The sequence below is a fragment of the Neopsephotus bourkii genome, unplaced genomic scaffold, assembly GCF_033783945.1.
Source record: "Neopsephotus bourkii isolate Nb327-2 ecotype Australia unplaced genomic scaffold, CSIRO-AGI_Nbou_v1 NB_960, whole genome shotgun sequence".
Taxonomy (NCBI): domain Eukaryota; kingdom Metazoa; phylum Chordata; class Aves; order Psittaciformes; family Psittacidae; genus Neopsephotus; species Neopsephotus bourkii.
The window spans coordinates 1001771-1015863 of record NW_026901454.1 but is presented as its reverse complement, the minus strand read 5'-3'; the positions used below and the strand labels follow the sequence as shown (position 1 = coordinate 1015863).

Sequence of the window (14093 nt, the reverse complement as noted above, 5' to 3'; positions counted from 1 at the left end):
TTCCCATAGTACTTGTAGATATATTACTTTCAATGTAAAGGGAAGTAAATATTAATGTTCCTGAATGGCTTATGAATTAAAAATACCTGTTTACTGGCTCAACAATTTGATAACTGCTATATTTTAGGGTAGAAGAACATGAAAGCATTGCACTTCAAATCTGTTTCCCATTTACGTTGTTCTTGTCACTGTGCACCCTCTATCACCTATTTAAAATTGATGTTTTGCAAAATAACTAATCTACAGACCAGGTATTTGTTCAAAAATACATAGTTAATACTTCAAGTTATAACAGCATAATCAGCAAGGAAATTGATTGCAGTAACTGCTCAAGCTGTCCTCCTCAAGAGATGTTTGTATGAATACAAACGACATACTCCACTGCCCTCTTCTGGCTGATGAGATGAATGTCAGGCTTAGAAAATAAATACCATTTGGATAACACTCGTTCAAATCAAGGACCAAGGATATTTATAACTTTGATTCCAGATTCAAATCTGAAGGATAGCAACTGGGGAGACAGTGAGATAGCTGTTGTTAAAACTGCATTTTGGTAGATAAAAAGCAGGGCATTTGTTACAAAAGGAGGAGAGAAAGCAAACTGTTAAATGTCCTACAGCAGGACTGCTAAGGAAAACTGGGTCACCGATTCTGAATGATGATGACATACACCATCTAGAGAAAGGAACTCAGAACTTAGAACACCAGCTGAAAGAAACCTCTAACAACTCATTTGTTCATTATATCAGCATATATGAGTAAGTGAAGGTTTTTTCAGTGTAGAATGTGTTGCTCCACGGCTGACAGCAAATCCAATAAAAGAGGATAGGCAGGTATCTAGAAGGATTCACTACACACCGAGAGCTAACTGACAAGACCCAGTAACATACAAGACCTGTGAGAATTCAAGCTTCCTCTTATATCTGAGTAGAACCACTATGCCTGCTAAGAAATCTGATTTGGCTTGCCACAGGTTTTGAATCTAAGTTCCACAGCAGTAATTGCTGTTTCATATTCTTAAAAAGTTGCCAATGCTGCTGTGCACATCACAACCACCAACAGGTGCTCCACTGTGCAATTCATTCCAGTTCAGTTGGAAGGGACCTATAACAAACATGTAGTCCAGCTGCTTGACCACTTCACAGCTGACCAGAAATCTAAGCATGTTACCAAGCATATTATCCAAATTCCCTCTTTAAACACAGAGAGGCATGGAGCATCAGCCACCCCTCTACAAGGACTACTGCAGTGTTCGACTACCCACTTGTACAGAAATGTTTCCTAATGTCACCTCTGAACCTTCCCTGGCACAGCTCTGAACCATTCCCATGCATCCCGCCACTGGATGACAGGGATATTAACACCTCCCTCCTCACTTAAAAAGGTAAAATGTCCCCGATTCATTCCCACAAAACTAACACAACTCTCGTCTTACACTGCTGTTTGTATGTCCTCTTTGCATACACATGTATGCATATCCGCACACACATATACACATCTTTGTGTAAAACAAATTGTACTGCTTCTTTCTACAGCCGTATACATGCTCAACAGGAAAGGGGAAAGACTGGAAAAAACAGCACCTTTTGGAAGAAAACAGAGATTATCTTCCAAGACCAGATACATAACTCTGTCTTACACTCATAAGAAGAGAAAAAGACTATACTAGTTAAAGGAAAATACGTGTTATTCAGCAGACAACAGGATTGAATCTTGCTTCAAGTAAAATGACAGTGGAATTCTCTGTAAGTGACAGAAGGATTTTCTTTAAATACCTTCAGTCTTATCAACTCCTGAACCTTGTGCCCGAGTTGAAAGAATCTACAATTAAAGGGTAAGCTCTGGAAAAGAAGTATGTGAAATATTCATTATTTCTGAAGTACCTAATTTCCTTAATATTTTTTTTTTTAATGTTTAAAAGACTGCATTTTACATAACATTGTAGATAGAATTAGATCCTCTACCTTCTGTGTAGTAGTCTGGATTTGTGGTGCACTGCCTTCTCGATGCCAATAAACTTTAATAAAGCGATTATTTAATACTGCTTCTGTACTTGATATAGCTTTCTTTGCTTCCTCGTGTGTGGCAAATTGAATGAGGGCACCTTCTGGATCACCTTGATATGCAACCTGAGATTTAGAACAGAAGAACAAAACTTACTGCATGTAGGATTTTCATTTGTGCCTCGATTATCATAAAAATCACTAGTTTCAAGGCTCAGAAGTTTGCAAGTTAAACCCAGTATGGGTCACTAGATGAATACTTCCCATTCATGATTCTGTTTGAAAAGCCTGGTGTCAAGAAGTAATCTTGAGATTAATCTTCTAAACTTTCAGAATAGTTTTAACAACAAACTTAAGTAAAATACTTACACAGCCAAACAGGATTTCTAACTGGGAGTATGAGTAACTGTTTGAAAGAGGAAGGATCACTGAAGTAAACTGCTATGAAAAACACATGGGTCTAGTATCAGAACTAGACAAAGTAGCTCATTTTGGTTTTCCTCCTTTGAGAATTAACAGAGCAAAGAAGAGATTTTAATTCCTTCAGTGTTCAGACACGCACAGGTTTATTCTGTACTGTATCAGTACACACAGACACATTGCATTACACCTCTTCTTTCAGCCTCTCAGTGCAAACAAGAAAGCCAACATAAAAACATAAGTTAGCATCTGCAACTTTGAGAATGAAGCATGATGAAAGATCAGTCTGAGCCCCTTAGAGACTTGGTCTGAAAAAGTGACATTACATATAAAATGAGTAATATGTAGTACCAACCTAAAGTCTTAGTTCTTTGCATCTCTTCCCTATCTTTCTCTGTTTGCTTATTTCTATTTATAAATGTGGGTCATAGATGTAACATGAAGTAACTATAGGGAACAAACTGCCTCTACTATGGGACTAAAGAGTAATTAAATCACAAGAACTTGCTGGATTAAAAAAAAAAAAAAAGAGGTTTTCTATGTTTACAATTTCTCTCTCAAAAAAAACCAACAAAAAAACAAACCAAAACCCCACAAACAAAAAAACAAACCAAAACAAAAACCCAAAGTGTTTATGATATCAGATCAAAACTTGAGAAAAGGGGTGAAGGAACACACACTCCCAATCAGTTATCAATGTTTCCAATATAACTGGTAAGTCTGTGAGGAAAACATCTGTTTTAAACCACATTTCATTTCTGCTTCTTCAATGACAATTCCATGAAAAACAGTAAGATCATGTTTAAGAAACAAGTTAGGCAAATATTGAGAACAGTTTCAGGGAACGAGTTAAAAAACAACTGGCATTCTTCTTTTAGCAACTACATTTGTCACTAAGTTGAAGCCTACTGCCTTCTCTTTGTTAACTCTTACCTGCAAGTTAACCAAGTTGCCAAACTTACTGAAGTGCTCATTAAGTTTGCTGATATTGTTAAGTTCTGGGGGAACTTTTCTCAATTCAAGTTTCGTATTTTCATTTCCAAACTGCACCTTCTTCTGGAAACCTGGACTGTTTGTTCTGTTAAAATTTTGCCTGCAACAAATAAAAATCAAGCCAGAAATCCATAGCAAGCTAGAAAACACGTTAAATTATATACACTTACACAGGAGCACGTGTGCGTGAGACAGAGGTTAAAAAAAAAAAGGGGTGGGGGCAATTTTAGGGAAGTGTAGAAGAGTACAGCACACAAGCCCATGCACCTGCAGTTTTCTCCACTGATACTCTCAGCACATCCCAAGGCACAAATCTGTGAGACAATTCACAACTATCTGCTTGTGTCAGTAAGTCCTGATTTCCACACTGCTTCCCCCCCCCAGAACAATTTCTCACGCATTCAATGGAACCTCCCCACTAACAGTTCAAGTAACTATTACTTCAAGGCTCTCCTCAGTTCCAGTAATCTCTCCAAATCTCTTCCAATTTTTGTCACCCCAGGTATACATGGGCACTAAGCACTTAACCCTGTATTTTTGTCAGTAACATACTTGGCAACTCAAACCAAAACAGCAATGATACAATTCACATTTCAAAACTAAAACCAGTCATCACTATCATGATGCAGCTCATCTGTTTCTTAGTTAAGTCCAATTTTCAGGGAGTAAATCTTGGGAGTAGATCCAAAGCAACTTCAGCTATCTCTATACTGTCTTTGAGAGAAGGCAGTCAAATGCAGATCACTCTACAGCACAATTTATTTTAGTACAACCAGCTTATTCAGTTTGTTTGCAATTTATATAGACTTATGTATGTTTCACATTACAGAAAAGAGCACCACGCAATTCCAACTATTAAGCCAACCTTGTGTTAATGATCACTCACTTGTCAAACCAAGTCTTCTTTGTAGGAACTCCAGCATCACCTGCACCAATTGTTCTTTTCCTGGATTCAGCATCTACCACTATTCTCATACTACTTTTATTAGGAGGTTTTTCTGTAAACAGATGAAAATATTTTACTTTTTTTTTTGGCATTTTCTGTGTATTTGATTGGAAAAAGGTGTTCTGCTCACATTGAATTGACATTGAAAACTACAGTTGTTTATTTTGAAATTATGATAATCATCACTGAAACTGAATAAAATCTTCGTCACAGACTTCTCTAACTATGAACAGATGCTGTGACAGACCAAAACAGCTAACAGCTTTCATTTTGTCACAGTAACGGCACACATAGGAACACAAGAGGTGTGACAGAAGGCATCTGCCTCAAGATGACTGCACTCTGCACTGATTCACAATGTCCCATAAAATATTCTGAGGCTCACACCATTTCTGCTAACACCTCCATTCTATCATTTGATGGCATGCACAAAAATCCTCATTACAGGAAATGCACAGTACTCAAGAGCACTAACGCCCAGGAGAAAATTTAAGGATGAGGTGGAGAGGAGTCACTCTTACTGAAGAACAGGAATCATACTGAGGGACTCCTCGCTGAAAATAGACTAACAGAAACATAATAAGATGAAATCAAATAAATACAAATGTAAATTAAACCACATTTAAACAAAAACACTTTTATTCTTCTTCCTTTCTCGTTCTGTGTGCTGGTGCTCCTCAGGACCACAGGAATTATGACGTTAGAGTTACTCATGCATAACTGCTTGCTAACAAATCAAAACGATTCCTTCCTCTCTGCGGCAGAAATCATCCTAAAATACTGAGAATCAGTAGTATTTTTCTGTATAGAAGATGTACAAAGTGACCAGTTATTACAGCCAAGTGTAAACTTTGCAATACTCTAGAAAGTGGTTTCATTTTACTGTAAAAATGCACACACAAAGGAACTATGATGAAAATTCCCTATTCAACTGAACCTCTCTTAACTCCAGGAGGTTTTAAAGAAATGCATTTTCCATTATTATATTCTCTAAAAACTGACTCAATATGTGTTAATAAAAGAAAACCAGCTAAACTGAATACAGCTTTGAAAGCATACCTCTAGGTGGTAGATCCATGTCACCTGATGTGAGTCCTATCAAATTTGGTCTTTGGGCATGTACTCTATGTCTATACATAGGTCTTGAAGTATTTGTTATACTTGGAGCTTCTGGATTATAGCCATCTGTGTCATACGTTTCTGGTAACAAAGATATTGTCTAATTAAAATAAATTGCAGTTAAACCCCCTAAGGTTTCAGATACAGTATTTCATTTAATTACAAGATACAGTTACAAAGGAAGAGTTATGTAACAACTATCTTAAAAAAACCTGCCATGTGAAATTTTCTGCTCGAATACAATGAAAATATTAGTCCATCATCCAGATTCACACTTTACATGCATATTTTATTTGTCCTAAACTAACTAACTTTGAAAAAAACAAAGTTACTGTCACAGTCTAAATAATACAAAGTTACTGTCTCAAACTACACAATTATAATCTCTAAACAGTACATTATAATATGAATCAATGTTATTCTATTTAGCAAACCTTGTGGGCAAAGCCTCAGTACTACACCTGCTGTAAAAAGAGAGGGTGGAGCAGGAGGCGGCTGGTGATGAATACCCGTTGTAACAACGGTAGGAACTGAGCTAGTTGCTGAATTTGGGGGGGCATCCATGCCAGCAGGCTGCAATGGGGGAAGTGGAGGGGGTGGTCCTGTCAAAACCAAAGGAAAACATTGCATTCATTTATTATCCACTATGCTTACATTACACTCAACACGTGAGGAAACTGATCTGAAATGTGTGCACAGATATTAAAAAAAAAAAAAGGTGCAAGAGGTATATGGACATGATGCTGTAGCAATCGTCCATATGACACCATTCCTACCAGCCAATGACTAAGAACTTACATTACAAAGAAAAGCATTTTATAACATTTCCCCAAACACTTTCTTGCTGTAAGCAAAATGCTAACCTAGTATTTACCTTCACCAAGAGAAAAGCATTAAAGCTTTGTAAAATCCCTTCGAAGAAACAAATTCTATCTTTTAACAGTGCATAACAAAAATATTTTACAATAATAACCAGCTTGACTGAAATTATTTTTCTGAACACCCAAGAAGAAACCTACAACTCCAGTGGAAAGTCAAAGGGACCTTCTTATAACCGAGTGGGAGGTTTGTTTGGTTTGATTTGATTTTGGTTTTTTTACAATAGGCAATATGACACTGTCAAAGCTGAGCAGTCATGCCTGACCTTCAATTTAACCACTGGCAAAACCAGTGTCTGGAAAAAGATACCAAAAAAACGTCACATATTTGGACTTTCCACATAGATCTGGAAATAGCATGAGAGGAAGAACTGATCACCCCAGCAATACAGTCACTCTCTGTGCTAAGGTGAAATAAATACATTCAGATCTTATCAACTGGAAATGAAAACAGTTTAAGAAACATCCAAGCAGTATCAAATATCGATTACTCTCAAAACAATTTTACCAAGTGAAACATCTAACTTGTTAAAAATACAAAAGAAATAATCGCATAAAACTAAAGTCAGTGTTTTTAAACCACACAAGGGAACTGAATACTAAACTGATGTTTTATAAAGGAGAGCCAGGCACATAAGTCTTCATTTAATTTTTAGTGCTTGAGCCAAAGTACTTTCCAATAAAAGAGTAAACAAGCTGAAGAACTTTTTTTAGTTATAAAAGTTTCAAAATTAACTACAAATAACATTTCCAGGTGTAAATCTGACACAGCAATGAATTCTCTTTTATTATTTCAAATGAAATGCCAAATCTGTTGTTTCTAGGATTTTCACTTCTCTAACAGTAGTCAGTTGTGGACTTCTATAAAACTCAAGGAATTGAGTTTTGCCACACCATGCTTTTGCTTAAGCACAATTAAAATATTATTCCACATTCAAGGTTTACATTTAACATGTAAATTTTAAACCAACCAACTTTGCAACAATTACGGTGGAAAAATAAAAAATAAAAATTGGTGTAAGCTATGCCACAGCAGGGCATAGCACAACTTACTAAATTCCAATTAGCATTCTTGAAACAGTTTTTTGCACTGCATACAACCCAAGTAACATCCAGGCTTTTCTACTAAAACAGGAGGTTTAATCTTTTTTAATTACCTGTTACAGGTGGAAGGCTAGGTGGCAGGGGGCCTGGTGGTGGTACTGGAGGTCTAAGGTTAACAGGAGGAGGACTCAGAATTGGTGGAGGGGGAGGAAGTCCAGGAGGAGGTGGTCCTTCGACAACAGGGGGTTGTGCTGGAAAAGGCAGAATGCCAGGAAGATTTACATCTTCTACCACTACTGGATCGCTTCCATGATCAAAGGGGCACATGTCTCCTCTCATACAGAAACCCTTTTCTGAAAATCAAAAGCAAAAGGAATTGTTGTTAGTATTCAAAAGCTGTAGCTTGAGTCAGAGTAGATATGAGACATTTTATGTGTAATGCAGCAATATGTACATCAAGAGCAGAAATTTATATTGGAAAATTAAATTGGCTATTTGACTCGATTTTTAACAATCAGCACACAGGAACACTGCAGCAACATTCTAGCAGAATAAACACAGAAAACAGACTTTTCTTGAAGAATTAATTCCGCACTAAATTGTAACAAATAGTGAAAGCAAAAAATTAAATCTAGAGATCACCACATTAATAAGACCACAGTCCTTCTAAGTAAAAAGTGCAATTACTGGGAGAAACCCCCGTTAAAGCTAATATTATAGAATTCTGACATAGGAAAATTCACTCCAATTCTTTTTCCTCTTTTGCAATTATTTCAGGAAGAATTAGAACATTTAGCTGTAGTTTAATGAGATTATGTAGGAGCAAGTATTTATTATTTATATATATGTATTGTATATGTGTATATACACATACATGTGTAAATATGAAACATGCACACACACAAATGAATATAAATTAGTTTATTTTCTTTTACACTGAAGTGGAGTAGGTCCAGAGGAGGACCACAAAAATGATCAGAGAGATGGAACACCTCTTCTATGAAGAAAGGCTGAGAGAGTTGGGGGTTTTCCACAGCCTGGAGAGAAGGCTCTAGGGAGCCCTTAATGCAGCCTTTCAATACTTAAAAGGGGCTTGTAAGAAAGATGGGGAAACACTTTTTAGTAAAGAGCCTGTAGCAATAGGACAAAGGTTTATAGTTTTAAAATAAAAGTATATATACTCAAATTAGATATAAGGAAGAAAATTTTATTATGAGGATGGTGAGACATTGGCACAGGTTGCCCAGAGAAGATGTGGACGACCCACCCCTGAAAGTGTTCAAGGGCAGGTTGGACAGGGCACTGAGCAGACCTGATCTAGTTGAAGATGTCCCTTGCAGGGGACACTGTCCATCACTGCAGGGCAGTTGGACTAAATGATATTTAAATGTTCCTTCCAACCCAAACCTATGATTCTATGATTATCTGTTTAGCAACAGCCCTCCCCCCCTCCAAAAAAAAAAAAAAAAAAAAAAACAAAAACAAAAAAACCCACACACAACAAAACAACCCTAATACAATTCAGTATGAAGTGAAAGTTCAAAACATCTTCTGGTTAAAACTGGAAGAAAGCCAACTGTCCACTTCCTAAAACATGATGCTGAAAAAAAGTCTATATCACCTTAACTTCAGGAAGAGTTACCGAACATACAAATTAAAACATCAAGAACTAACAGAATTTCTGCGGAGACTCAAGTAGAAAATATGAAAGTACGGACAGGACAGGCAGTATGTTGGAACCAGGTAGCCACTGAGGGGAGAGATGACCTCAGAAGTTTAGAAGGCACAAACAGACATAAGAAAAGCAGATGGAAGAGGCACCTACTGAGAGATTTCAGCAACAGTCAAAAATGCGGTGTGGGGGGGTGTCAAAAACAACAATACAGTAAAAATTTGAGGACAACTACACCAGCTTAACACATTACCATTTGCTTGATATTTAGAAACTGGAAACAATAAACTGCTACAGAAGACAAAGTTAGAGTCACAAAGTCCTAGTGTCATGCCTGGAAATGTTATTTCAAAACTTTATTAGTCTGCAAGTTTTGTTCCTGTCTTAAAAAAAAAAAAGAAATCCAAGAATAAACAAAAAGACGCACACACACACAAAAAACCCACCACAAAACCAAGAACCACCAAACCACCACAAACACAAAACTGTAGAGCTGGGAGACCATGACAATACAATGTTCTGCAGCTCAGCTTGTACTAGAAGAAAACTTCAAAAGAAACTACACTTTCACAACGGTATTGCTGTGACATAAACTGGGAAAGCTACTCTTCCGAGTACAAATCTGTCAAACTTAAGACCCCAACCTCTTATTGACTTTACTCAAATAGATCCCAACTAATCAGGTTTGAATGAAAAACTAGACCTTAAAGTTGTCACTGTGGTATGCAACAACAACAACAAAAAAAAACTCAGAAAAACACTTGAGGGGGAAATACAAACTCTTCTAAGCTAACAGGTTGCCTGGCTGCATTTAGCTAAGACACTGTCAACAGCAGTAGCCTCTTGTGTGGATTTGGCACAAGACGTGCAAAATGATAGCTTAAGACACAGATAAGCACAAAACCTCACACAATTTTAAGAAACTCCTACAAAGAAAAAATAAGCTAGTATGAGCCTAGCAAGCTGTGGCTCCAGACCCTTCTAGTTAAAAATTATCTCTTAAGATAAGACGGAAAAGGTAGGTCAATAAAGTGCCTATCATAGTCAAAACTACCAAATACAATATTTGGTGTGAACATGACATAAGACAGAAAACCTTGGTAAAATTCGATATTTTTTAATAACTTTAAATATACTATTTTTCATTCTAGTAACTAAAAAGACTATATAAACACTAATAAAGCTGTCTAAAAGCTAAGTTAATAAAAAATGGGATAAAATCTGTATTCAACAGTTGTGCAATAGAAAAATCACAGTATTAGAGAAGATCGGAAAAAGAAAGTAGTATTACCTCAATCTTTTCAGAAAGAGGCCAATCGCAGCTGCAGGAAGCAACTAAAAAATACAGACTTACCATCATAATCTCGACAGCGTTTCTTTGGCAGCGGAGGTCTTCCATAGGAGTTGTGGTCCAGCTGCTCTTCATGGAACTCTGACCAGCTTTCAGTAGTGTTATTTCCATGATGAGCAGGAGCAATAACAGTAATTGTGCTGCTCAGTGTAGGGACAGGGTAGTGGCCAGATGAAATATTTGTCACAGAAGAAACCGGAGTATAATTGTTCTCTAATGGATCTGTTCTATCCATATCATATTTTGGCTTTCCCAAATCCCTTTCTGTAATAAAACAAACAACTTAAATTGGATGATTCCTTCCCCACATTTTTGCCACTAAGTCACTAAGCTGTGTATCTTTATTCTACATCAGTTCACCTCAAAATATACAAATAAGTGAAATGTTCTACAGGTTACCCAGAATGCCTGTAGAATCTTCACCTTCAAGTTTCTCACAATCCAACCACACAGGATCCTGAGCAACCTGCTCCAGTTTATCTGCTTTGAGAAAGTGTGTTGGACTATATGACTTTCAGATGTACTTTCCAACCTCAGCAACTCCATGATTCTACATTACAAAGTTTTAACCAGAAAAATAATAATGTTAGAAGTACACAGTCAGCCACTGGGGTATTTCAACAGCAGCTATATCCACAGTAAAGCAGAAACACTATTTAACTTCAAGCAGAGTATATCATCTATAGTGATGCATATATTTTAAGAACTTCAGACGGAAAGGTACTCTGAATAAAGGGAAGCTATGGGCAAGCTAGCCATCACTTGAAAAAAATATAAAAGTTACACATTACTGTTACTGTATCTTCATGTTTTTATCTTCATTCTATCTGCATTCAAATGTATATATTTATCATATACAAAGCTTTGCAACGACTGTAGAAATAATAGTGCCAGACAGGTGTCGAACACTCATGGGCAGATGCAGCAGTAACACGGCCTTTTATTCTGAATACATACAAACTATCCTCTTCATTTTCTAATATTACCATCAAATAAACAGTAAGTATCCAGATTAAGACAAAAGAGTTCTGTCATGAGATAAACTGGTAGACTCAAATAACCCCATATAGAGGAACATTAATAAAAATGCTTAAAGATGGCAGGTAAGTGTGGGTAAAAAAAGCTTTTCTTAATGTGCTTAGAAAAAGAAACAAAGCTTTCACTGTAAGATATTACCATTGTTGTTCACGTAAAACAAAGCTTATATTAACATTCAATCACATTGTAATCTTCCAGTTAAACTGCTGCATGCTGTTTAACTTCCTTGTTTGCAAGTTGTTTGGAAAATACCTGCTACATATTTTCAGGAACTCCACATACCTACTTTTAAGGCTGAGTTATCAAGGCCCATTCCACAGAAAGACAAATAATACACAGGAGATTCAAACCAGACTATTTTTATCTCCACATTGTCTTAAGACAGGACAATATTCTTTTCCAACCTCCAGTAACAACTAGTAGGAGAAAAAGCATACTTTTCAGCTGAATAAACAGCTTTGTTTTTAAAGAAGTTTAATCTGAAAAACTACAGTACTAAAGTCCTACAGATGCATGCAAATGCAAGTATTTACTGTAATAATTTCAGCCCCTCTCTATGTTGCCAAAAGAACAGAGTTGTACTGTTCTGCTTGACAGTCCTTAGCTGGTAATTTCTGTCAGCTCTCTTTCAGTAGCTGATTATTATTTCTGTATCTTCCCAAACCATAATCCGAGTTTCCTGAAACTGGATTTTTCTGCCTCTCTTCCAAATATTGCTTAAGAGTGGCCAACACTTTCAAAGGTACTGAAGAAGAACAGAGGGAAAGTGGGAAAAACAAGCACTGAAAATATTATCACATAAGCCTTATTTCCACAGAAAATCAAGCTGAATTTGAACAAAAACAACAGAAGAAATTTTGGTACATCAGAAATGTAGTGTAGGCAACATTCACCGTGTCTTAGAGACCAACTGTTGGTACCTCTGCTTCGTGTTCTGCTCCGGCTTCTGCTCCGGTCTCGATCTCGGTCCCGCAATCTCTCTTTGCTCCAACTTCTACTTCGACTCCTGCTGTAGCTCCGACTCCTCCCTCTTCTTCTGTTATATCGATCCCTATAGGAATCTCTTCTGGGAGGATTTCGGTCGTAATCTCTCTTCCGAGAACGTTCATCTTTTTTCCTTTCATCACGGCTCCTAAACATGTAAATTTGTAAATTAATCACAAGAATTATGAAGCCGTAATTTAAAACCTTGGCCACAATTATAAACCTCAGGAAATGACAATGGAAAATTAGGAAAAAAACCCTACAAATGGAATCTATGATCCTTCCTTTCTTCTCAGAAGACTTTTTAAATTATTCCATTGCATTTATGCATTTTACTTTTACCATCTGTAAGATTTTAAAATACAGGTAAATTCTGTTTCTGCCAATATTGTACATTCCTCAAGTTGGAAACACTTAAAAGTTAAACAGCTACTGAAGGGAAGGCTTCAAAATAAAAAAATATCACAATTCAATCTCAATAACCAAGCACAGTGTTGCAATACAAACCATAAATCTAACATAAAAATTAATCTTAAAATTTAAATGTGATAGTTGTGCACAACTCTTGAGATGGTTTACACTATCACTTATATACTAGCCATATAACTACATATGCACAAAAGCAATAAAAGTCTTATTTTTAGCCTTACATAACCATTCATAAAGTTCATCATAAAAATCCATCTTATTACTGATGTAATACAATAGGCTAAAAATGTTTATTACCTGGTATCTCTGTAGCGAGAACTTGACTGAGGAGGGCTGTGATTTAATCTTCTAGAGAACTTTTTCTCTCGCTCTTCCTCTTTAACGATCTGAATTTAAAGTATATACATTAGATGAAAACATAAGGACACTACAATGGAGACTTCTGCACAACCACATAAAACAAATTCAAAATACCAAGCAAAGTCAGCTGTAACACTGAACTGAAACAACATTTTTGCACGTAATGCAATTAGATAACCTTCATATACTGGTTTTCTATTTCTAGGAATATTCAAAAAACAGGTTGGGCAGAAATGAAGCCAAATGAGCTCCCCTATTGTGCTGTGCTGAAAACAACATCTGCTTTTGCTGCAGACAGAAATCCATACTAAGGTGCAGTGACAGATCTGGAAAGACATGAATATTCAACAACTGACACAGTAAGGTCTTTTCTTCATCAGCAGGTTATCAGGTTCAGATCACAGAACCACAGAATAGCTGGGTTGGAAAGGACCTGAAGATCATCAAGTTCCACCCCCGTGCCATGGGCAGGGACATCTCACACTAAACCATCTCACCCAAGACTCTGTCCAGCGTGGCCTTCAACAGTGCCAGGGATAGAGCATTCACAAATTCCTCGGGCAACTTGTTCCAGTGCCTCACCACCCCCGCAGGAAAGAACTTCTTCCTTGTATCTAAACTAAACTTACCCTGTTTAAGTTTGAACCCGTTACCCCTTGTCCTGTCACTACAGTCCCTGATGAAGAGTCCCTCTTCAGCATCCCTATAGCCCCCCTTCAGATACTGGAAGGCTGCTATGAGGTCTCCATGCAGCCTTCTCTTTTCCAGGCTGAACAGCCCCAACTTTCTCAGCCTGCCTTCAGCAGGTGCTCGAGCTCCCTTATCCGTGTGGCCCTCCTCTGGACTTGCTCCAACA

At 37.1% G+C, this 14093-nt stretch overlaps 1 protein-coding gene across 5 annotated transcripts in view; it reads right to left on the bottom strand.

Annotated features, from left to right (window-relative positions):
* RBM26 (RNA binding motif protein 26) overlaps positions 1–14093 on the bottom strand; it is a 53608-nt gene that overhangs the window by 23256 nt on the left and 16259 nt on the right. For 2 of the 5 annotated variants that reach the window (XM_061358966.1, XM_061358971.1), the window contains exons 4-12: positions 13175–13263; positions 12358–12596; positions 10430–10690; positions 7517–7756; positions 5916–6083; positions 5422–5562; positions 4303–4414; positions 3357–3516; positions 1965–2129 (exon numbers count right to left, since the gene is read on the bottom strand). In XM_061358966.1, coding sequence (XP_061214950.1) covers positions 1965–2129; positions 3357–3516; positions 4303–4414; positions 5422–5562; positions 5916–6083; positions 7517–7756; positions 10430–10690; positions 12358–12596; positions 13175–13263 — 1575 coding nt within the window. The remainder of the gene's footprint in view (positions 1–1964; positions 2130–3356; positions 3517–4302; positions 4415–5421; positions 5563–5915; positions 6084–7516; positions 7757–10429; positions 10691–12357; positions 12597–13174; positions 13264–14093) is intronic. The other 3 variants (XM_061358968.1, XM_061358967.1, XM_061358970.1) reach the window with 3 other exon arrangements.